This window comes from Stigmatopora nigra, chromosome 9 (genome assembly GCF_051989575.1).
Source record: "Stigmatopora nigra isolate UIUO_SnigA chromosome 9, RoL_Snig_1.1, whole genome shotgun sequence".
NCBI lineage: Eukaryota > Metazoa > Chordata > Actinopteri > Syngnathiformes > Syngnathidae > Stigmatopora > Stigmatopora nigra.
In genome coordinates this window covers 11,693,400-11,717,053 of record NC_135516.1, presented here as the reverse complement: position 1 = coordinate 11,717,053, position 23,654 = coordinate 11,693,400, and the positions used below count along the sequence as shown (strand labels likewise).

At 35.9% G+C, this 23,654-nt stretch overlaps 2 protein-coding genes across 3 annotated transcripts in view; one reads left to right on the top strand and one right to left on the bottom strand.

Moving 5' to 3' along the window:
• The window catches only part of pax3a (paired box 3a), a 32,215-nt gene extending 20,525 nt beyond the window's left edge, over positions 1–11,690 (top strand). Inside the window, exons 5-9 of one of the 2 annotated variants that reach the window (XM_077723694.1) lie at positions 1,585–1,784; positions 2,519–2,684; positions 3,061–3,284; positions 7,722–7,985; positions 10,517–11,690. In XM_077723694.1, the coding sequence (XP_077579820.1) occupies positions 1,585–1,784; positions 2,519–2,684; positions 3,061–3,284; positions 7,722–7,985; positions 10,517–10,534 (872 nt within the window). In that variant the 3' untranslated portion in view covers positions 10,535–11,690. Of the gene's footprint in view, positions 1–1,584; positions 1,785–2,518; positions 2,685–3,060; positions 3,285–7,721; positions 7,986–10,176; positions 10,404–10,516 lie in introns of those variants that run through there. The other variant, XM_077723693.1, reaches the window with a different exon arrangement.
• Positions 11,691–19,484: 7,794 nt separating this feature from the next.
• On the bottom strand, positions 19,485–23,235 carry LOC144201744 (uncharacterized). The gene is made up of 18 exons (XM_077724507.1): positions 23,138–23,235; positions 22,433–22,450; positions 22,330–22,347; positions 22,138–22,155; positions 21,985–22,002; positions 21,850–21,867; positions 21,669–21,686; positions 21,482–21,499; positions 21,329–21,346; positions 21,186–21,203; positions 20,995–21,021; positions 20,840–20,854; positions 20,519–20,536; positions 20,416–20,433; positions 20,315–20,329; positions 20,120–20,131; positions 19,645–19,673; positions 19,485–19,562 (listed from the first exon to the last, which is right to left on the bottom strand). The coding sequence occupies exons 1-18, from the start codon at positions 23,190–23,192 to the stop codon at positions 19,485–19,487; spliced, it is 429 nt and encodes a 142-aa protein (XP_077580633.1). The 5' UTR covers positions 23,193–23,235.
• Between the last annotated feature and the right edge of the window lie 419 nt (positions 23,236–23,654).

Sequence of the window (23,654 nt, the reverse complement as noted above, 5' to 3'; positions counted from 1 at the left end):
TACGAAAGAGAGCCTAAAAAAGCGCAGGATGACAAAAGCAACACTGTCATCCGCCATTAAGGGGAGAGTCTGTGACGGGGTATTTTCTCTAGTTTCTAATAATAAAAACAAGAGGGAGGGGAATAGAAATGAAGGAGGGCAAATGAGACAAGATCCACCCCCCCCCCCCCCCCCCATTCCCGTAGTTGACATGACTTACTGTGCCAATTGGAAGCTTTATGAACCCCTACCACTCTTTCAGTAATTCGTTCTGCACCTTCCTTACTTTTTTAATGTTTGGGTCTAATTAAGGAATGTTGCAAATCCCTACTAAAGCACTGCTAATGTTTGTAGAGTATCAAGTAATGTTTTCCTGCAGGCCACATCAACAAACCGCAACCTCTCTCTCTCTCTCTCTCTTTCTCCGTCCAGGAGTATTCCAGTATTCGGCCATTCGTATCATGCCAACATGGCACTCAAATTATTTTTCTTCTATATACAAAAGTAATAAAGACCTCCTCTCAGTATCAGAATCTTCTACTCTAGCAGTTAGGATCACCACAGACTTCCCAAGGCCCAAATCCATGTGTAATGCCTGGTCAGACGTACACTAGCAACCATTCCGCAAACATTTCCTGCTTGGCTCCAGAGGCAAAAAAAAAGGGGAGATCCCTACCAGCAACCCCCATAGTCTGTCTGACTTGGCACTTTTTAATTAAAGCTTTAAATCTGGAGGGCAGAAGGAAAGCGAGGAGTGAGTCCGGGTGGTGGTGGGGGGGACGGACAGACAGACAGACAGGCCTCTGTCCCCGGGCCGGCTTTTTCGGTAACCTCTCACTTCTTGTTCTGCAATGTCGAAAAGGTGCAGTGAACCCTCTTCATGAGCTTGAAGAGGTCCCTCTGGAGTGGATTTAGGAGTAGATTCTTTCTCTCTCCAGTCCATCTGTGTTTGGACGTATTGTGCCTGCAGACTGTGTTCTTTGAGCGAAAAGCCTCCATAGGCTGAGACGTAGCAGATGCATGTTTGCGACTGAGAAATAGAAAGGCGACTGCATACGTGTAATTGGGGACAATAGTGGGCTGTCACGCTAGTTTGCGAAGCCTAATCATTATTTAATAGATGGGTAACCTCCCCCTCCACCATAGCAATAGTGCCTGTCTTTTACTTTAAGGCCTTCATTGATTCAAGTCTTCTGCTGAATTAGTCTCCAAAAAGACGTCCCCTCTGTAGACCCACTCGCTCTCGCCAACCCTCAACTGAACAAACAGATTAAAAAGCACCTGCAAAGGGCCGAGTACCCCCTTAACGCCCGGGATCCTGTCGGCATTGCGCACAGCGTGGCTAAGACTTGGTAGAGACACAGTGTCCCAGGGAATGGAAACCCCCGGAGAGATCTAGTCCTCTTTAATCCGTGTTCAAGCAGTCTTCCGGCTTTTGATCCCTTCAGGAACCTGCGAAGAGTTTAAAAAGAAGCAGGGGAAGACAATTTAAAGTGACTCTGTTCATTCACCACAAACCTTTTGTTTACAATCTGGCTTTTATATCATGGATTTGCGCACCTCCACAGGACTCCAACAGTAACACTTTATTTGTTTTTTTTCCAGCCAGTCATTCTGACGAAGGCTCCGATGTAGACTCTGAACCGGGACTGCCTCTCAAGAGGAAGCAACGTCGTAGTCGGACGACTTTTACAGCGGAGCAACTGGAGGAACTGGAACGGGCCTTTGAACGTACACACTATCCCGACATCTACACAAGGGAGGAACTAGCTCAGCGAGCTAAACTCACAGAAGCACGTGTTCAGGTTCGAACTCTCCAATTATCCCCCTTGAAAACCTTGAGTTTTTGACAGTGAGCTCTGTCAAGTGTTAAAAAGCCTTGGGATGTAACCACATCATTCCATATAGCGTCTCAACACGTGTTAAATCCTTAAACTGTCGACCCTGGGCTAACTCTACCCTCCCCATTCCAGGACATGTAGACAGACATAACACTGTATGTGAGGACAGCTTCCTGTTTTTTGTCAGCGCCCGACATAAAGATCCTTAAAATACATCACAGCTAGTTCAGATGGTGTGCTGATATAGGCTTTAACAGCTGGAACAACCCTCTGGCTTTATTTGAACTCTGTGACTGGCTATACTACACAAAGATGTCTGTGGTTTCACTACACGCTCCACATGTTAAGATCTTTATCAGTTTAGCTCCCTGTAATGACACAGAAATACTTTTTTTTTCATTTTTTTTCGTGAAGTGCTGCGAAAAAGTCAACTTTTCTTTAGTGAGGTCATCAGATAAATCAATGTTTCCTCTGTTGAGGCAAGTCACACTGCAAATTTCATGGTAAAGCGCTAAACTAAATGCTTAAAGACTGAAATCACGAAAATTGTAGTCCTCAGAATACAGTTTAACTCCTGCAATTTATTGGACAGAACATTTAATTGTTCTTGCAAAGTTATACTTATCTAGTTAATTAATATTATTCAGAATAATAATAAGTTAACCAATGTAACTAAAGGACATTTTTGCAATTCTCAGGTGTGGTTCAGCAACAGACGAGCTCGATGGAGGAAGCAAGCAGGAGCCAATCAGCTAATGGCTTTCAACCACCTCATCCCAGGCGCTTTCCCTCCATCCGCCATGTCAGGCCTCCAGCCATATCAACTATCCGAGAGCCCATACCCCCCAACTACTATTGCTCAAGGTAGGCTTTTATAGAATCTTCAGTTTTTGGGCAAGGCCAAAACATACTATTCTATTTAAACTACATTCAAAAGCATTTCTTTATAATTTACGGAAATCCCCTTCATTCAGTTTTTGGTAATCTTATAATAATAATAATCAGACATAGGCTTTGTCATGACCATTAACTCAATAAAAGCCTAATTGTCATCATACCCAGAAACAGCATATGACGAAATTGGTAGTGCTTCCCCATAAGATGCTTTTTCTTGCCAAAAGACCCAAATTAGTGATAATTTCGGACTTGTAATTTGCCATTCTGCTGTCATGGATACATCGCATCACCCCCCACAATCACAATCACTCTCTGGTTTGCTTCTTTTCCATTTATTGTGCAGTCTCCGAGCAGCCCAGCACAGTCCATCGACCACAGCCCCTGCCGCCCACCTCGGTGCACCAAAGCGGGCTCAACTCGTCATCAGCCGCTCAAGATGGAAGTTCGGCTTATTGCCTTTCTTCTGGACGTCACAGCTTCTCGGGATACTCGGACAGCTTCGTAACCCAGGCCGGGCACGCCAATAGCGTCAACCCAGCCACTATCGGAAACAGCCTCTCACCCCAGGTCAGTTCACTCACCATCTGACATGTTTGCTCTTTGACATTGACCATGTCGTGGTTATAGGAAAAAGGTGGCATTTCATTTGTGTTAGATGGCTTGAGGAATTTTCAATGTGCCAAATGTCAGTCTTTATAGGAAGGTGGAAGAGTTGAAGGTGGATGAGTATGGATGTGGTGTGATGACACAAATCAAAAGTGAAAAGACAATTATGGCCGATTACACAGTCATCAGGCTCCATCAGTGGCTCCCCACCGGGTTAGAAGATGGTCTAACAAGCGTAAAACGAGCTTTTAGCCACCACAAAGGGTGGTCGGCCCTCGGATGCAATGCATGCTGGGTACTAATTCCCATGAGAGAGGCTCTCAGCATCCTGTCAGATGCAGATAAACATATGAAGCGCCTCTGGCAGGTTTTCTAACTGACCTTGAGCGTAGGGGTTTGTATGTATTTAAACATAAATGAGTATCTTTGATAAAGGCCTGCACTGTTAGGAAATGATAGGTAGCTAACAATGAAATTGACCGCTTTGAAATTGTTTTAGACTGTAAAATTTGATTCTCAATTCTGTTTTTTTGATAGAAAGATGATGATTAGGGATGATAAAACATTGTGGTGGATAGAGTTGGTTTGTAGAAGTTTAGTAAAGTACACTTTAAAACTTGTAGATGGTCCTGAAAGAGGGTTAGAAAAGGTAGTGGCACGGCTATAAAAAAAAAAGGGTAAAGGTTGTGGAGCTTACTGGCTGGTTTCAGCGTTAACCTTTAGATGGCAGGTCCGTACACACAAGGTCTTGCATGGATACGGTGTGTCAGGAATGTCAGTCTGGAATTGCAATCACACATTTGACCAATGTCCCTAATTGAAGGGAATGAAGTAATATGTCCCCTTGTAACGTGGTGTGTAATTTATGCAAATTATTCACTTTGTTGGCTAATTTCTTATAATTTGTGTATTCAGTGCAGTTTGGTCAATGCCTATTGCGCAATGCGGATTCTGTAACTCGTTCCATTACAGATTAAGAAATCATTAATTTTGTGATTTAGGCGGAATAACTGCAGGAGTGGTTTTATAAAATGACCTTGAGAGTTATAGAAGAGGAAGAACTTCATTTTTAAGCGATTTTTGTTATATTTATTCTAATAATTTCAGGGATTGAATGATGTATATGATAGTTTTCTGTTCCTATATATAAAGTATGTCCACTTTTGCGTAGGGTGACAAATAACAGACATCGCATATGTCAATGGTTATTTTGCTAATTGGGTGTTTTTTGCGGACTCTTTGTCTATCAAATTAGAGGAACAAGATGGGAGGGGGGCTATCAATGGATGGTGTTCTCACCCGATTATATTTATCATTTATACTGCTGTCGGTAGGCATTAAATGTCATGGTTTTCTGCATTTTTTACATTTTTTTAAATTGCTAAACCTTCTCCCTTTAGTTTTTCTTGGGAGCATTTAATGTAAGCACGTTTCTGCTTTTAGAATAAAGTTTAGGGAGTTTTTTGCAAGTGTTTTAGCTCGGTTGCATGACAAAATGCAAAATGTGTTTAGGAATAAGTCCTCAAAATGGGATTATTTTACATTAAATGATCTCGTCTACCGTTAAGTCATGTTCAGTGAAATGTTGTAAGTGAGCCATACACGCCATCACTCTTAAATCCATTGGGAGATTCAGATACTCAGTTAACACCAGATATGGTCATATTGATACTTAGCGTCTGACATGGATAAGTTTGAGTTTACAGCTGGAAGATTGTTGTCGGAAAAGTAAGAGGCCCGTGATCAGGGCAGTGGCGGCTTCCCTTTCGGGTGCGAGGTCTTTGGCATCCCTTTGCTGATCTGGTGCATACCGAAGCAATCCGTTCTCACCAAGGAAGCGAGTGTCTGGGATTTGCGCCCCCCTGAGACCTAATCCCCGGAACAACTGCAAAACAGACACGCCGTTACCAACTGCAGTGGATGTTTAGTGTTTCTGAACTCTGACGAAAGTACACCACCACCATAACCGCTTCAGGTTAAAAAAAAAAAAAATCAAGGAAATTATATTACCACCTCCCATATAATATCCAACGTTAATAATAAGTGTAGTTTTTCACATAAATTGTATTATAATAACTACTTTCACCTAATTATACTATATATATATATATATATATATATATATATATATATATATATATATAAAAAACTGTAATTTTTTATTGAAAAAACCCCAAAACGGCATTTATTTATTGTATTTATTGATCCGATTTTATATATATATATATATATATATATATATATATATATATATATATATATATATATATATATATATATATATATATATATATATATATATATATATATATATATATATATATATATATATATATATATATATATATATATATATATATGCATGCTGTTTTTTGGGGTTTTGTTTTCAATAAAAAATACTACATTTTAAATGGCTAAAGAATGTCATTTTATTGCTTATTTATTTCAGACTTCATACGATTAAATTTTATATTTCCCTTATAGAGTTTCAATCACCGCTGGATGTAATTTTAAAACAATAATGATCATTTTGTGTTTATAACACGCCAGATTCTTCATCTACATTTGACAATATTAGTAAAATATTGGTATTTTATAGGGAATGCCTACCACTCGTTACTAATGCATCTCTATTCGCTAATATCTTTATAGCTCAAATCAAGTGGTAATACAATGTAACTATGTGTGAGGTCTAACCATTGACAGATTACAGTACATAAAATACCTCGGTACGAGTACACGTGCCAGGTGGCCTACAGTTTCGGAAGCTCCATGTTTTTTGCATCAAAAAGCTCCGTTCCGTATTTCTGCTCCCTTTCCATTCTTGACACCCACCTTTACTCCTCATTACACAGACTATAACTCTTTCCCTTTAACTCTTTTTTGTTACACCCCCAACTCCACCGCCTTTTTTTTAAAGACAATTTCATGACTTTCTCACGCAAACCTGGAAGCAGCTGTTCGGAATGTATCATCATTGGCGCTACCCTTCTGACATCAGTTCCAAAAAACTGCAAAGAAAATATGCACACAACCTGCGACATATTGACGATGACTCACACACAAGTACACACAAGTATATACACACCCTTGCCCTGCGTTCCCACGTACCCTTTTGGCCTCTAGGCCTCGCAAGGACACGGTGATTTTAGGGCATCAAGAGATTGGGAAAAAGGGGTGTGTCTTTAAACAGACGCACCAGTCTGAGTCCAGACACAAACATCAATTTTTAACACTTTAAATATGCAGAAAGGGAATATTTTCTATTTGTTTTGTCAAAATGTTTGACTTGATATTGCTATAACTATAAATAACTTTACTAATGGTGCAGAAAACAATATATTCAGTAGTTATGGTTGTTTGGCCCGTGCTTTAATTTAGTTTTTTTCATTTTGACCTTTTCTGGAAAATTACCTCAAGGCATTTATGCTAGGGGTGACATTTATATGTTATATTTTATATATTTTACTATGTAAACATCTACTTTTATTTCATATATTTCTCGGCTCATATTTTTTAACTGATTTTGAATCTTCTATGTATTTCTGAGAAGTAAAATGTCAGGTATTTTTAATAGCAACAGTATAGCAAAACCTTAGAGAACATTTTCTTTAGTGTCCTCTGGTGTTTAATTTTTTGTTTAATTCATGTGAATGTTTGGAAATGTAGGACTTATTGGATTAGATAACTTTATTCATCCCGTATTCGGGACATTTTGTTGTCACAGTAGCAAGAGGCTGAGAATACAGACACAGCAAAATACATTGTAGACACAAATAGATAGGTAATAAGTATGTTAATAAATAAATACATGAATATATATATATATATATATAAATATCGATAAATAAGCGTGTTGCTGAAATATATATACATATATATACATATACACACATCTACATACACATATATATTATATACATACATATATAAGCACATGTATACATATATATACACACATATAATCACATATATACATATATACACATACATATATATAAGCACATATATACATACATACACTTAGATGTACATGCATGCATACAGTAGGTCTTAACACTCAGCCATTTGTTTTGTTAATTAGACATTCATGTTAACATTGTGTATATTAATCAACCAAAAAATAACAAAAAAATCATTTTTATCTCTCCACAAGATTGACAGTAAAAACCAAAACAAAACACCAGAAAACCCATTTAAAACAACACCCCTGTTCCTTTTGTCCCCTTGTCCGTGAAGCAGAATAAAACGAAACCACATGTATGAGGTTCTCTAGTGTGGTCTGACAATGAACAATGACTATGCTTCCACCTCTGTGAGCCCACCTGAGTAGACTTGATTGAATGTCTTTTCTTCTCTATCCTAATCCCCCCACTTTCCCTGTGTCTCTCCCTACAGGTGATGGGCCTTTTGAACCCAGGCGGAGTACCTCATCAGCCTCAGAGTGACTTTGCGCTCTCCCCTCTGACCGGAGGCTTGGAGCCTAACGCCGGCATGGCTGCCAGCTGTCATGGCTCCCAGCGACTGGAAGCCTTACCGGGTCTGACGGGCATGCCCACTTTGCCGAGCACCCAATCTTACTGCCCGCCTTCTTACACCTCGCCAGCCTATGCAGTTGACCACCATCCATCTTACCAATATGGACAGTACAGTCAAAGCAAGGTAGGCTTGAAATCCATCCCTCCAATTTCCACACACTTTAATCCAGGAGTCGGGAATCTTTTTGACGAAAAGAGCCATAAACAATTCATATTTTCAAAAATTATACTTTGAGAGCCATACTCAGATTTTAAAAGTAAAAATACATGAAATTGTGAGCATTTATTATTAATTTCACCACTTTAAAGTAAAAAAAAGTCTGAATTAATGAGAGAATGCATGCAGAAGAGTCTAATGAAGAAAAAATATGATTTAAAAAGGCGGAGAGCCATATACACACATCAGAAGAGCCACATATGGCTCCCGAGCCATAGGTTTCCTACCCCCTGGTGTAGTGAAATATCACAAACCAATTTAATATAATGTATCATCTTTATAATGTTTATTTGAATTTAAGGATGAGAGACAAAGTCCACCTATTTGATATACTTTCGCAGGCCGCACAAAGTATAATGTGGGGGGCCGGATTTGGCCCCCTGTCCGCCACTTTGATACCAATGATCTCCATGTATTTGATGCGCTTTCCATGCATAATTTGTGACTGAAAGGTTTTCACGCTACAACATAAAAACGATTCAGTGTAGCAAAAAAATGTTTTTGATATACAAAGTGTCTCTCTTTGTTGTATATTTGGTTTGACATCAAACTTTAAGTGTTAATTTAACGGCTTGATAGCTCTTTTGAAGAAGAATTTTTCAATCTTTTTCAAAGTGTTGTTGGGTAAATTGTGTTCCTTTCTCAAGTCTACCCCTCCATAGCGTAATGATTGCTTATCTTTTAAAAGTCATCGAAATTGAGTCACTTTATTTCAAGAAACCACTATATTTCTGGAAAAGTCATCGCTTGACAATTCTTTACCAAAATATACAATAGCCTAAAGTACCAAATACAGTCAGATTCATATAAAAAACACATACAAATACATAACTATAAACGTAAAAGTAACATCTCTTCTCTATTTTAGGTGCATGTAAACTCATCCATCCTTTTTTCAGATCCCACTTGGGTTGTGCAGTTGAGTTTAGAATTTCTGACTAACATAAACCATGTTAATTACGCCAAACCTTCATGATGACTGACCATCTCAAATGGGCTCGCCCCTACCACTGAAATTACATGTACATACATCATTGGCCCCGGCTACCTCCGTTTACATTACACTCATCAAAAGAGCTCCACGCCGAAGCATTTTAGGGGGTGGGGAAGCCGGCTCGTTTGTCCTTTGGTGACCCCCGTGATGATCGGACTGGAGTGCAGCTCACCTATCCATGTAATGACCCCCGTGTTGGGCTGACTCAAAGAAAGGAGCCACTTACCAAAAAGTGTGTTTGACAGGAGGGGGTGGGGGGGTTCTAGTGCAGTACACTAGCACATGTTGACTGGCCCATCAGTGGCTACATCTTGAGCTCATTAATTTAGCTCGTCCTGGGAGAGAACCGCGTTTAGCTTTTGGGGTAGGGGATGCATGTGTGTGTGTATGTGTGTGTGTGTTAAGGAAGGGGCTCTTTAACAGGGGGCGATTATGACCCTTGGCAGGCTCGTATTGAAACCATGTGTCCAACAGGAGGTCAGATTTAGTTATTGATCAACAGAGCAGAACGAGAGGGATCCAGGCGCAGGCTTCGCTCTACCAACCGCGTTGGGTTCAAAGGGGGTCGGTCTCAGGAGATCCGAAAAGCTCTTCACCTGTTTTCGTTGGAGGTTTATTGTTCAAATCTGGACTCTGCTTTCTCTTCTCACCTGCTCTTAAATTTTCTTTTTTTACCCTTTCTGTGAAATTGCCGTGAGTTTAAGTAGTTTAGCACAAGTTCATTCCATCAATGGGAGTGAATACGTTATTTAGACTATTGTTTTGTTGGTATTATTTAGAACATATGTGTCAAAGTGGTGGCCCGGGGGCCAAATCTGGCCCGCTGCATCATTTTGTGTGGCCCGGGAAAGTCAATCATGAGTGCTGACTTTCTGTTTTAGGATCAAATTCAAATGAAGAGTATAGATGTATATTACATTTCCTGATTTTCCCCCTTTCAGGGCTTTTAATCCAGTCCAACCCGAGTCTGACTCCTTGATTTAGAACTATAGCTTTACTGCACTATCAAATAATAATCACGTAGTTTTCCCAAAAAAACACAGTCACAAAAAATGCAGTCACCAAATAATCCTCCTTCTTTTAACGTTATTTTTGTCCATTCAGAGGTCACTACAGCTCATCCATTTCCATATCAACCCACCTTCTCCAACTCCCTCTGCTCCCACAAATCCCATCCCCACATCCACCTTCTCTTTAGCCATCCTCACCATCTCTTGCTTCATAGCTCTATCCCTCATCACCCTTTTACCAATATGCTCCAACCCCCTTTTCCTACTATTCTATCAAGAAATATGATTTAAGCTTCAAATGTTTTGAGTTTAAAACCTCCTCCTGGAACCCATTAAAATCCCCATCGTCCTATTCCGTGTTCATTTCCACCCCAAAGCATCATTCCCTCATCCAACAGGCTGTACTTTTCAACTCTCTTTTGTCTCATCCTCAGGTGCCTTTCATTATTTAAACCTGCTGTTTCCTCAACACGGACACCCCCCCCCCCCACCAATCTGACATTCATTGACCCCGAACGTGCCCCCCCCCCTACCCAAACGCTACCTTCAACCAACCACCCCAAGGCTGACCAGAGGGCTGCCAAAAGCGAGAGATGGTGAGTAGCAGTGGTGTGGTTTCATCACGGCGACCAACGATGGCGGCATGGACGGGAATAATTAGGACCAAAGGTTCAACCTCTCCGGTTACTTTGTGAGTCTCGTCATGCTAGGAGAACCGAGCTTGCTTGTTCATGCTTAAGTAGGAGAAGGAAACGTGGGATGGAGCAGGGGGTGAAGGGGTGGATTCTTAATACATTCAAGATTCTGTACTTGATTTTTAAGACGTGAGGCAGACATTTTCACCATGGACTGCATCGTTTGCAATGGGGCACTGAAAATAACACTTGAGGCACCCAAAGGGTGGAGCCGGACATGTTGATTGGTCAATAGAATCACTTGGAAATGGAGTGAAAAGAACTTTTTAAAGGGGGGAGGACCATCCCATCCAAACATTTTTTTTTTTTTTTTGCTCATTGGGACCAAGTTGACTAGGAATGAATGGATTTTTTTGTTCCTCGTCAAAAAAGGCCAGATGTTCTCCTGAAGGCTAACAACGATGGAAAAGACATAAATTTATCCTGATGTGGTGTCTGACTCGAAGACGATTTAAATACGACCGTGTGGGTCGTGTGTATTTGGAAGGAGGAGACAAAGTGGAACACTGCAGCCCAAAGAAAGTGCAATACCTTCATACCTCATAAACAAAGGACAGACCACACATATGTCATAATGTCCTCCTGAGAAATGCTCTTTTATTATTATTATTATTTTTTTTTTTCCTAATGCCGTCATTCATTTTTTGGGTTGTGAGCATGACCAATCAGGATAACTTGGTCAGGATTTGAGAAGAAAGGTCACCAAGCCAAAAAAAAACAAAAAACGGAAGAAAAAAATTTGTACAGGTGAATACTTTTTAATTTGGTTGTGATGAATTAGTTAATTCATCAAAGATTTGGAGCTCAGTTCGTTTATTTATTTAGTGTCATACAATTGCTCAATGTCATTTGTTGAGTAAAAGAGTCTTAAAAACAATGTTCATTATACATGTCTCCCCCAATTTTGTATCATTTTTTTTGTGTACAAACAGCACTATTTACTATTTATAATAAAAATTGTCAAACAAGATGTACTTTAATGAGTGACTATTTTATATATAAACATGTTTTATGCGCTCCAGTGATAATGTATCGCCGTCCATCATTGGTGCTTTGAGATATGAGTTTAGTTCATTCCATGACTCTACTCTTAAGTCAAAACACCGAAATTATTTGCAGCATTGAAACGTAAAAAACTGTTTGTAGCATGCTTTCATATCTAAAAGCATTACTTTTTGAGTCCCGACTGAATATTTTTGCAAAACAACTTGATTTATTTAAAGAATTTGGTCATTTTGATATTTTTTTTTGGTATTTACAATGACTCGAATAATTGACAATATACAAATAAAGAAAAAAAAATCACTTTTCTATCACCACATTGCTAAATTTCTCCTTGCTATGGTAAGAGGTCCTTTTAAAATGACTTGTTGATATTATAGCAATGATTACAATGTGTCTTTGCAATGTACAACTGCCTCACCCTAATGGAGTACTAAATCATAAATATATCCCGTTTTATAACCACTCCTTTTGGACAAATTCTTACTCTCTAGGGGCTCCTTTGCACCCCACTGATGACTAAAGCAGAGCTGCTGTAAATCACTTGGCCTACAGACATACTTGGACATCAGTCACCGATAAAGCTGCCGTCCGGCACAAGGGCTCGGAGGTGGTTATTGCCCCCCCCTTGAAAAAAAAAGGAACACCATTGGAGACCTTCACAAAAGGCTGCGAAAATCTCTGGTGAGTTTTTATCACACACAGTATTTTTTTCTTTTTTCGGGCTTCTCATGTGGAGGATTGAGGGATCAGGTGCTCAGCTGTTAGTGTCATTCAAATGTCAAATGCATCATTCTGATAGTGTGGGAATTTCTACATGGAATGCACATCTTGTTTTAAGAACATTTGTGGAGGCATATTTTGTATTTTTTTTTAAATATAAGTTTAATGGGAATTTTTAAAGATTTTTTAGAAGTATTATCTTTTTTCTCAGTTTATTTTAGGTTATATAGTCATGATTTCAGCATAAGATAGTGTGTTTTTATCATGTTCTTTTCAATTATCAATTGGAAGAAAGTATTTTATACGTATTTGCTGTAATATCTACAGTCAAAGTTTATAGTACATTTCTGAAATTATGTACATTTGTATTTTCTTATAATTATTGCAGCACAGTTTCAAATAAGTATTTTTTTTAAATAGATTGCAAAAAAACACTATTAGCAATTGTTAGAGGCTTCAAGAAAAGACAACTGGATTAAAATTCCTGAATATTCCGTTATTTTAGCTTTTTATATATATTTTTAGGTTTTACAAAATTATTTTTGAACTAAAAACAGAAAAAATGATTAAAAAATGACAAATATTGATTTAAAAGGGTTAAAATCAAGAAATATAACATACATCTACACTCTTCATTTTAATTTGATCCTAAAACAGAAAATTGGCACTCATTATTTACTTTCCCGGGCCACAAAAAAATGATGTGGCGGCCAAATTTGGCCCCCGGGCCGCCACTTTGACACATGTCCACTACTACATTAGTCATTTAATTATTTTTAAAATCACACATTTTCAGTTTTATGTCTTAAAATGATTCATAATGACAAAATAATGTAAGAGTTGGCCGTTCATTGATGTTTACAATTTATTGCTGATTCAAATTGAAGACCATTGTTTCCCCCCTTCTTTTTTTCCTCTTAAGAAGTGCCATACTTGTAAGACACAATGACTAAAAAAGCGCGCGGGGGGAAGCTTTGAGTTGGTGTGTCAGTCAAGCAGCAACACACTGGAGACAACTTAACCTTTGACCTCAACCCTCTTTGAAATAAGTAGACTACTTGACCAGAGGTGACAACAATCCAAGAGTCGGTGCGCCGCCTTCTAAGCACTCAAATTGAAAGTGAAGGAAAGCGGACAAAGACGCTGAAAAAGAAATGTTTCTAATGGGAAGAAAAGCAGCGATTGCTTTGAATCACAATGACAGAGTGGAATGTTGTCATAGTAGGCTTCATTTTGGGCCTGAAATTGAAATAGAATTCCTATAAAAAGTTGCCTAAAAATGGGAACTGAGTTACATCGAGGAAGCAGAAAACTTATCACAACTCCCAGCATGCTTTTCTGAAAAATGGCACACCACCTGCGGTGTGGTCTTTGTGTTTCTCCCTTCATGATGCTTTCTTACCTTTTTACTTCATTTGGAAATGGAACTCGGCTACAGCTTTGGACATGAACCAGACCCTTCCGTCTGCTCTTTTGTCCATTTGCCAGCGGGTACAACAGTACGCCCGCTTGGAGCCACTCAAGACAAGGTTTACATTTTTGTATGCCTCAAGGGAAGGCATTAATACAAAGATAGCCTTTTTATTTTTCTGTATCAGTAGCAGCAGGGCCATAGGTTGGTCAAAAGCAAAGATTGTCAAACATTTTGGAAGATTTTTTATGATTATAATGAGCTCAAACGCAGAGGATAATATGAAGGGAACACTGTCTAAAAGAATGTATCGTTTTGGGGCTATTTTTGGGCAAAAAACTATGTTGAGGTAAGGGGAGGAGCTTTTTAGAGATAGATCATAGTCCTGTCTTATAAAAAAAGTTACTTCAATGTCATTTGGAACTGAAAAAATACTCCACAGTTAATACTCCAAATAAATCCACATTTCCCCTTGAAATGAAACAATGTGGCACTATTTTTTCAAAAACATGCACCCCATCTGGGTATAAAGAGTCCTTAGTGGATCATACCTTCCCATTTGTGCGCCATTTAATATACCCCTGCCATTTAATATACCCCTGCCATTTAATATACCCCTGCCATTTAATATACCCCTGCCATTTAATATACCCCTGCCATTTAATATACCCCTGCCATTTAATATACCCCTGCCATTTAATATACCCCTGCCATTTAATATACCCCTGCCATTTAATATACCCCTGCCATTTAATATACCCCTGCCATTTAATATACCCCTGCCATTTAATTTACCCCTGCCATTTAATATACCCAAGTATATTAAATGGGGGTATATTAAAAAGCTGGTATATAAATATGGTAATATGTTTATAACTCATTGGCTTCCATTGACAGTGATAAACAAATAAGATTCTCTAGAAAGGAATTTGTATTTGTTTTTTTTTTATTACATGATGTTTCTTTTATCAGATAGTTCTTTTAGAATTTTTCAAATACAACTTTTTTAATTGCAAATTGATTACCTGAGAACCACAGCTCACCATTTAGGCACCGGTATGCTAAAGTAAACTTTGTCATGTTTTGATAGTTAGCTAGCCAAAGAAACGCCAGCTGAGACCTGCATGTAATTTTGCAACAAAAAAAAATGTATCAAGGATTTTTTCTTTCTCTCTTCCCTTTACATTCTATCTAACAATCAGAAATGACACGCGAGCCGGCCTGCTGGCAGCAATAGACAGCTGCCTCTGATGATGGGAGGGAAGGGTGGAAACACGGAGAGGTGCGGGTCAACGGCAGGTTAGAATCTCGTCCCGTGAGGCCCAATCAGGATCAATAACATACATGCGTGCACGCACATACAAACCGCCAGGAAAAGAGTCATGCCTTCACAATTCTGTGTGGTGGTGTTTTTTGTGGGGTTCAAATTTATATTTATTTTTTTAGTATATTCCGCTATGTGGACAAATTGCCTTTTTAAAAAAATGTAATTATTCAAAATTGCAATAGACACAAGATGTTTTGAAGTGTACTCAATGAAAAAAATAGAGTATTCTGATATTTATTACTGTAGTATAGTATGTACTTCACTTGTGTAGTGACTTTCTTTAACTATAGCATTAAATATGATAAATAAGTTTGTTTTTACTAAGATTTCTATTCGTTGGGGTGATTTTTTTTTTAGATTAATTCATTCAATTTGTTATCATTTTATATTATAGTTTACATTAGGTAAATCTTAAGGGAGAAGTATAGTGAGGATTGGTTATGAGTTCCATGAGGGTCAAAATATTTGTATTTTAAATGGTTTAAAATTAATAAAAATATCATTCATTTGCACCACTTGTTTAAAAACGAGAAAAATAATATTTTATATTTAATTATATTTTCTAAAAAGGAAATATAGTCACGATACAATTTAATTCACCCATAATATTCTATCTTATCTTTAGATATGTGCCCCATGACCACCTGAGGGCAGTACACACGATTATAGAGCCATATAAAAAAAGAGTTATAATTCATGTTCAACTGGCGTAGAAGCTTTTATTATTATTTTTAATTTATTTGCTTTCCCAGGCAATACTCAGCGCTTGTAACTCCAATTTTTGGTTCAAAATCAAAGACAGAAATCTGCCAAAATATGGTGTCTCCAAAGCTTCCAAATTGTAAAAAACAAATACACATAAATATAATAAAGATTTGATTTATGATGTAGTACTAGTTTACTATAAAGCATCAACCTCAATACACTAACAATGTCATTTCCTCTCTAATTGTGTCAAAAGGGATCATTCGGTTTTATGAAATTTAGTTTGAAGATTCTTCTTGTCTTGCAAGTGTATCTAATGTGTAAGTCCATGCATGTCAGCATCGCTTTGGGAGTTAAGCCCAGTGACATCCCGCACTCAAATTGGTTCTAATTAAGATAGAAAAAACGGCAATAGTCACTAGAGACTGGGCGACATTCCTTCACCATTACACGGTAACTGATCTTTGGTAGAGTAGACGCACGGCTGTAAGGGTCGCTTCAACCTCTGGCTGACCCCGTATGATCTAAGTTTACAAAGTGGTGACGAAACGTGAACCACAGTCTGGAGATTTTACTTCAATTGCACAGGCCGAGCAAGGAGGGAGGTGGAGACAATTTTAAAAGAGAAACACACGATTCTAATTTGTGCACACATCAAATATTATCTGTTCTGAAGAGAGAGGTGAGATAAGCTGTCTAATGAGCAAAGGTGGGAAGTATATTCATTTTTCTGATGTCCTTAGCATTTTTCTAAATTTCTACTATACTTATTTGTAAGCCTATTATTATTATTTTTCCCAAACTGTGCATATGAGAATACAACCTAAAATGGGTTATGGTGTCCTCACCTTATTTTGATGCTTCTCGTTGGTTGGATTTTAATATGGAATATTAAATGAGTAATTAGTTTCTCGTAGATTTGCGATTTAGGTTTTATGTCAGAATCATATATAACACATACAGTATATATGTGTGTGTGTGTATATATATGTGTGTGTGTGTGTGTGTATATATATATATATATATATATATATATATATATATATATATATATATATATATATATATATATATATATATATATATATATGTATATATATACACACATATATATATATAAATACACACATATCATATATATATATAAATACACACATATATATACACACATATATATACACATATATATACACACATATATACACATATATATACACACATATATACATATATATACACACATATATATACATATATATATACACATATATACACACAAATACACAGATATATATACACATATAAACACACAAATACACAGATATATATACACATATATATACACTCATATATTCACCTATATACACACATATATATATATATACACACATATATACACATATATATACACACATATATACACATATATACACACATATATACACACATATATACACAGACATATACACACATATATACACATATATATATACACACATATATACACATTTATATACACACATATATACACACCTACACATATATACACCCATATATATATACACACATACATATATACATGTGTATATGTATGTAGAAATCTTTTGAATAAAATGATATCAGGACCATACAAGCCCATTTAGCATGAATCAAATTAAAAACATATTCCTAAATGTGATTTGGTGAATCTGGAATAAATCAAGAGATTGGCTTTACGTCGATCGACCCATCTAACCTGATCCATTTTGACTGGTTGGACTAGCAGTGTCCCTCTCTCTATTCCTATTACAGAGTATCCGTAGCTTTTCCACATGAGCTGGTTAGCAAAATAATTTAATAAGATTGCCCGATTGAAAATGGCGAGGAAATGAACTCATTTACACATGCTTTAAATGCAATCTAATCAGCAAGGTCAAAGGTTCGTCAGGGTAGGTGACGCTTGTCTAATTTGAACTATCCACTCGAAGAGGATTTGGCTGCAGGAAACTGCTTCCACTTCCTATGACATAATTACCTCATCCTCTTTTAGAAATGGAGGTCACCACATAAATCAACCCTGGAAAAGTGTGTATTTTTGATGGCTTTTTGAGAAGGCCCATAGTGGTCCATAGTTTGAGGCCTATCACAAAAGATGTCATCTAAACTAAATAATTAGAATCATTACCAAAGGGAAAAGCAACGTATTCATTCATATGCAGATTAAAAAAAACAATACAGGCACAAAAAATATGGATAAATACAGAAAAAAACAGCATTTTTATACTTATTCATCCAATAAGGGTTGCTTTCTTACAGCAACACGTAAAATAGTAACCAACAAATAGTAAATGTTAATTTGTCGACACCTACTGGTTAAAAACAGTATAGCAACGCAGTATTTTATTCAGGCGAACAACTACTTTCCGGAAATTATAGAATCGAGTTAAAAGTCCCAAACCTACTTATTTCTTATTTAATTTGCACTATCAAATCGAATCATTAATTTTTTATAAAATATTTCAACCACCAGATCGTGCGATCGTTGTTACATAGATGAAATTATTCAATAATTCAATAAATAAGGAAATAAATAAAATAATAAAAGAAAGCACAGTGGATCAGACCAAAGTTTATCTAATATACTCTCCAGAACTTTTTAAATTAGTGCAATACATTTGAATAATAAAATATTGGTGCACTAGATGCACTGATTTTAATCCAACCCGAAAAAAAATGAATTTTATTTTGACAGGTATACCACGCGTGGCGAGTCACATGTCTTAATTACAAACATTTCACGAATCGGTGGATATTTTCGACCTCTCTGTGGAAATATACAATTATACTTGAATCAAGATGAATTTGGCATCCAAAAATATGAATTTAAAGCAACAAATAACTCTGATGAGGAAGTAAAAACATCATCCGATATGGAATTAAATGAGGGAAACGCTCCACGTCGAATCAAGATTTGAAATATTGGTAAGTGTTAAGAATACGATGGTAAAATCAAATAATATGTGATAATCATGTGCAAAAATGGGTGGATCTTTATTTTTTGCAAGATATTGTTGAACAGCATAGCACGTAATTGTTTGATTTATAAAATGTGCACTTAAGTATATGTGGAGTGTTTTATATGAGAATTAAGGGTGTTCAGATATTGCTTTTTGAGTTCGGATTCAATCCAATTGTTCTCTAGTTGTGTTTTGCCAATACTGATCTGATGCCCATATTTTTAGACTAGTAAATATAGAGCAAAATATGTTGAAATACAAGTGTGGAGGAAGCTAATTTAAAAGAAGAATTAGAGAAAATCATTTAAACTGGGTGAACTTGTCTTTTTTGCATAAATATTTACATTAATATCAACTTTTGTTTGTTACCTGGTCTTCAGTAAAATGTTTTGATCAAAACAACAACATTGACGACTTAAGAGGATTACAATACACATTTATTGAAATGGATTTGAATGAAGATATTTTACAATAAGGGTCACATGACAAGCAAATCTCATTCATGACAAATATAGTGCATTTCTCCATTGCAAAGGTCAAAACTCAGGATTCTGTGGTTTCTATTATATCTATGCCGACTAAGCATCCACCACATATGATTTGAGATTGTTGTTGGGCAAACTGTAATGTAAGAGTACAATATAACAATTTTAATAACCTCAAGAATTCAGTATGTTGTGTTGTTTGTAATGTGTGTACTTACAAATTGAATGAGTTCCTTTATGTTCAATCCTGGGACATGTGTAATACGAAGTTTCATATGAGCATACACTGTGCAAAATATAGATAAACAAAGTGATTAAGTGAATATGCATAAAACATTGCAACTTTTTAAAAAAATTATATTACATGACTTATTAGGTAGAGAAAGGAACGTGAAAGTATACAAGCAATTGATGTTAACTATGGTAATGTGTTCCTAAATATCTATTATCAATATGATATGCAATTTATTCATTCACATGGAAATTTGCAGGAAAAATATAGTTGTATTTTGTACATGGCGAAGGTTATGTGGATATGAGAGGCAGAGCAAAAGCAACCAATTGTAGATGTTAGTTTGCTGCCATCTAGTGGTGAGGTAAGGACTAGCAGGGTTAGTTGTTTTTTGGTGGTGAAGAAGACTTTGTTAGTAAGTTAATTTCCAGTGTGTTCGTGTGTGTTGTAGTTGGAAATACCTTGTTGTGGTTCTGGTGGGGGGAAACGGAAACATTATTTACTATCTATGTTGGTACAATATGTAGATTTTTCTTTTGATTGTTATGCTACATTCAGACAAACCACATTTTTTGTTCGTTACGCGATGGTTTTTGATAAAAAGTCAATGTAATCATACGTGGGAAGGCAACAGGCGAACATTGGTGGGAACTTACCTAATATGATGGGGCCTGAAAAGTAAGCATTATGGTATTTAATGATTTTTTGAATGAAAAATAATGAAACAGAGTAATTAGGTTAAATACTAAGAGCTCACCTGATGACATGGGAAATCCTAATAAATGAAAAATACAATGTTATTATCTTATTTGTATTAAATCAAATATTTAATTTATTTATGAATTAATTGTGTCCCTTACCTGTTGGAATGGGATTTACTTCGTAATGGAAAGAGGAAAAATATATATTAAATTAAATTTAGATTTAATAAATTGTATATTTGACATTTTAATAAATCATATACTGTGAAACTATGAACTTTTAGCTGAATACTAAAAAACAATGTTATATTTGGAGGTGCTGAGTCAATAAAAGAGAAACAATCATATCATTTTTAATTTTAATCAATTCACTTTTGACATTTGAATGAAACCTATACCCAAAGACAGCTTAAAATTTAGCTAAATTCTAGTAATATTGGGTTAAAATGTTAAGTAGAATTGTGATTTTTAGTAGCTTACCATTGTCTGGAGTTGCTGAGTAAATAATCACAATATTATTTTCAATTTGAATTGATTAGATTCAATATTTTACATTGAAACCACTAATATTTTTGCTTAATTCTAGCAATTCTGAGGAAAAATGTTAAATATTGTTGTGAGGTGTGGTAGCTTACTTGTTATGTTTGGATTGTTTGGATTTTCTGAATAAATGAAACAGAAAAAAAATCATATCATTTTCTATTTTCATGAATTAACTTCAATATTTGACATTTGACTGAATCATATACCCTTAAATCACTAACAATTGAACTGAATTCCAGAAATATGATGCAAAAATGTGGTTAATACAGGTGTGGCAACTTACCTGGTGGATTTGAAGGTCCTTAGTCATTGAAAGAGAAAAATAATAACATTTTAATTTATTAACTTCTATGTGTTTGACCTTTGAATGAATTATATTCCCTGAAACCTTCAAAATGTGGTAAGTACAGTTGTGTGGGAGCTTACCTGTTCCATTTGTAATTGCTAAGTAAATGAAAGAGAAATAATATATTATTATTTTCTGTACTAATCGGTCAATAATAAAACAGTGAATAAATTTCAGAAGTTTTGAGAAATGTATAATAATGTTATGTGCAGTTTTGTGGTGTGGTAGCTTACTTGTTATATTTGGACTTGCTGGATAAATGAAACAGAAATAATCACATTATTATTTTCAATTTTAATTGATTAGCTTTAATATTTGACATTGTAATTATTGATATTCCCTTAAACTGCATTTTTTTAAATGAATTCTAGAAATATTGGGGTATAATGTTAAGTGTAGTTTTGAGGTGTGGTAGCTTACTTGTTATATTTGGACTTGCTGGATAAATGAAACAAAAACAATCACATTATTTTCTATTTTCATGAATTAATTTCAGTATTTGACATTTGACTGAATCATATACCATTAAACCGCTAAACAATTTTACTGAATTCTAGAAATATGGTGCAAAAATGTGGTTAATACAGGTGTGGCAACTTACTTTGTGGATTGGAAGGTCCTTAGTCATTGAAAGAGAAAAATAATAACATTTTAACTTATTAACTTCCTTGTGTTTGACCTTTGAATAAATTATATTCCCTGAAACTTGCAAAATGTGGTAAGTGTGGGAGCTTACCTGTTCCATTTGTAATTGCGAAGTAAATGAAAGAGAAATAATATATTATTATTGGCTATTCTAATCAGTCAATAATAAAACAATGAATAAACTTCAGAGGTTTAGAGAAATGTATAATAATGGTATATGAAATTTTGAGGTTTGGTAGCTAACTTGTTATATTTGGACTTGCTGGATAAATGAAACAGAAAAAAAATCACATCATTTTCTATTTTCATGAATTAACTTCAATATTTGACATTTTTGACTGAATCATATACCCTTAAATCACTAACAATTGAACTGAATTCTAGAAATATAGTGCTAAAATGTGGTTAGTAACAATTGTGTGGTGTAGAAGCTTACCTGATGGAGTGGTAGTCCCTTAGTAATTGAAAGAGAAAAATAATAACATTTTAATTTATTAACTTCTATTAACCCATTTGAATTGAATTGCTTTGGATGTTACCTTGACCAGAATCTTGTCCTAAAATGAAATCAAAAAGACAGTCGGTGAATAAAATATATTTACCAAACTTTATTTAAGTACTATCCTAAGATGATTTGCACTACTTTAAAGTCCTCGACTTACTATACGGCCCGCGAGCCACATCCGGCCCGCTCGGCTTTTTAATCCGACATTTTCCAAATATTTTTATTTCCCCCTAAGATGGCGCTATCACGCACAAACCAGTGGCAGTAGCTCTATCCACTCTTATTTATTTTCCGGGTTTTACAGCCCCTCTATCTTTTTTTAATGACATTTTAATATTTCTTAATACATTCCTTTTTACTTGACTTTGTACTTTATACTTTTTACTTGAAAGATGAGTGATGAGTATCTTAATACTTTAGTCCTTTTTTTCTGTTTATGTTTCATATGTACTATTAACGGATGCACTTTTTTATTTGTATCATATCTTGTGTTGACCCGGCCCATCTGTCAATTTTTTTTTTTAGTCAATATGGCCCCCGGGCTGAAAAGTTTGCCCACCCCTGGTCTATAGGGTGCAGTCATAAAAATTAAAAGTCTTAAGTGGAAGACATTATAACCCAATGACTCCTGTATACAGTTCTTATTTGTTGATAACCCTTTGTTAATACAATTATGAATTAAATGAATGCACTGAAACTCAATATAAGCATTTCAACAAGAAATATGTGAATTACTCACCATTAATTTGAAGTATGAACCCCAACAGAAAGAAAAAACTAATAAACAGATCCATCGCCAACTCCTTCTGTCTTTGGCCTCTCACAACTTGTGGCTGTTTGTTTTTCTTGTTTTTATCTTTGTAGGTTTAATGTCACCTGGGCACACCCTTTAAATTCTATTTCAAGGAATGTTGCCTGCTTAGCTACAGAATGACTGCATCTTTGTTTTTCTTTTACTTTGAAATATCATACCGTTTTTCTCCTTTCTAAAGCCTAACAAGGTTGTTTTTTTTAAATTAGGAAAATGAATTATTAGTATATAGAAGCCGTCTTGTGAAATGAAACAATTTAGACAAGGCACAAAAGGGAAAAAAAGGCTTTATATTTAATTTATTATTGAGTAGTTTGCTATAAAATCTTTGTTTTCATTCATTTCTTTCCTTTGCATTTTTCAGCTTTCTACAAACTTTTGGGCATTCTTGACTATGGGTCAAGGTTAAGGAATGAATAAGTAATGAGAATCATTTAAACAATAA

Bases quoted from the DNA above. Each gene is read 5' to 3' on its own strand.
- LOC144201744 (XM_077724507.1), bottom strand. From the start codon at position 23,192: ATGGATCTGTTTATTAGTTTTTTCTTTCTGTTGGGGTTCATACTTCAA. The intron at 19,563-19,644 runs GTAAGTACACAC...CTTACATTACAG, and splicing joins TAAAGGAACTCATTCAATTT to TTTGCCCAACAACAATCTCA.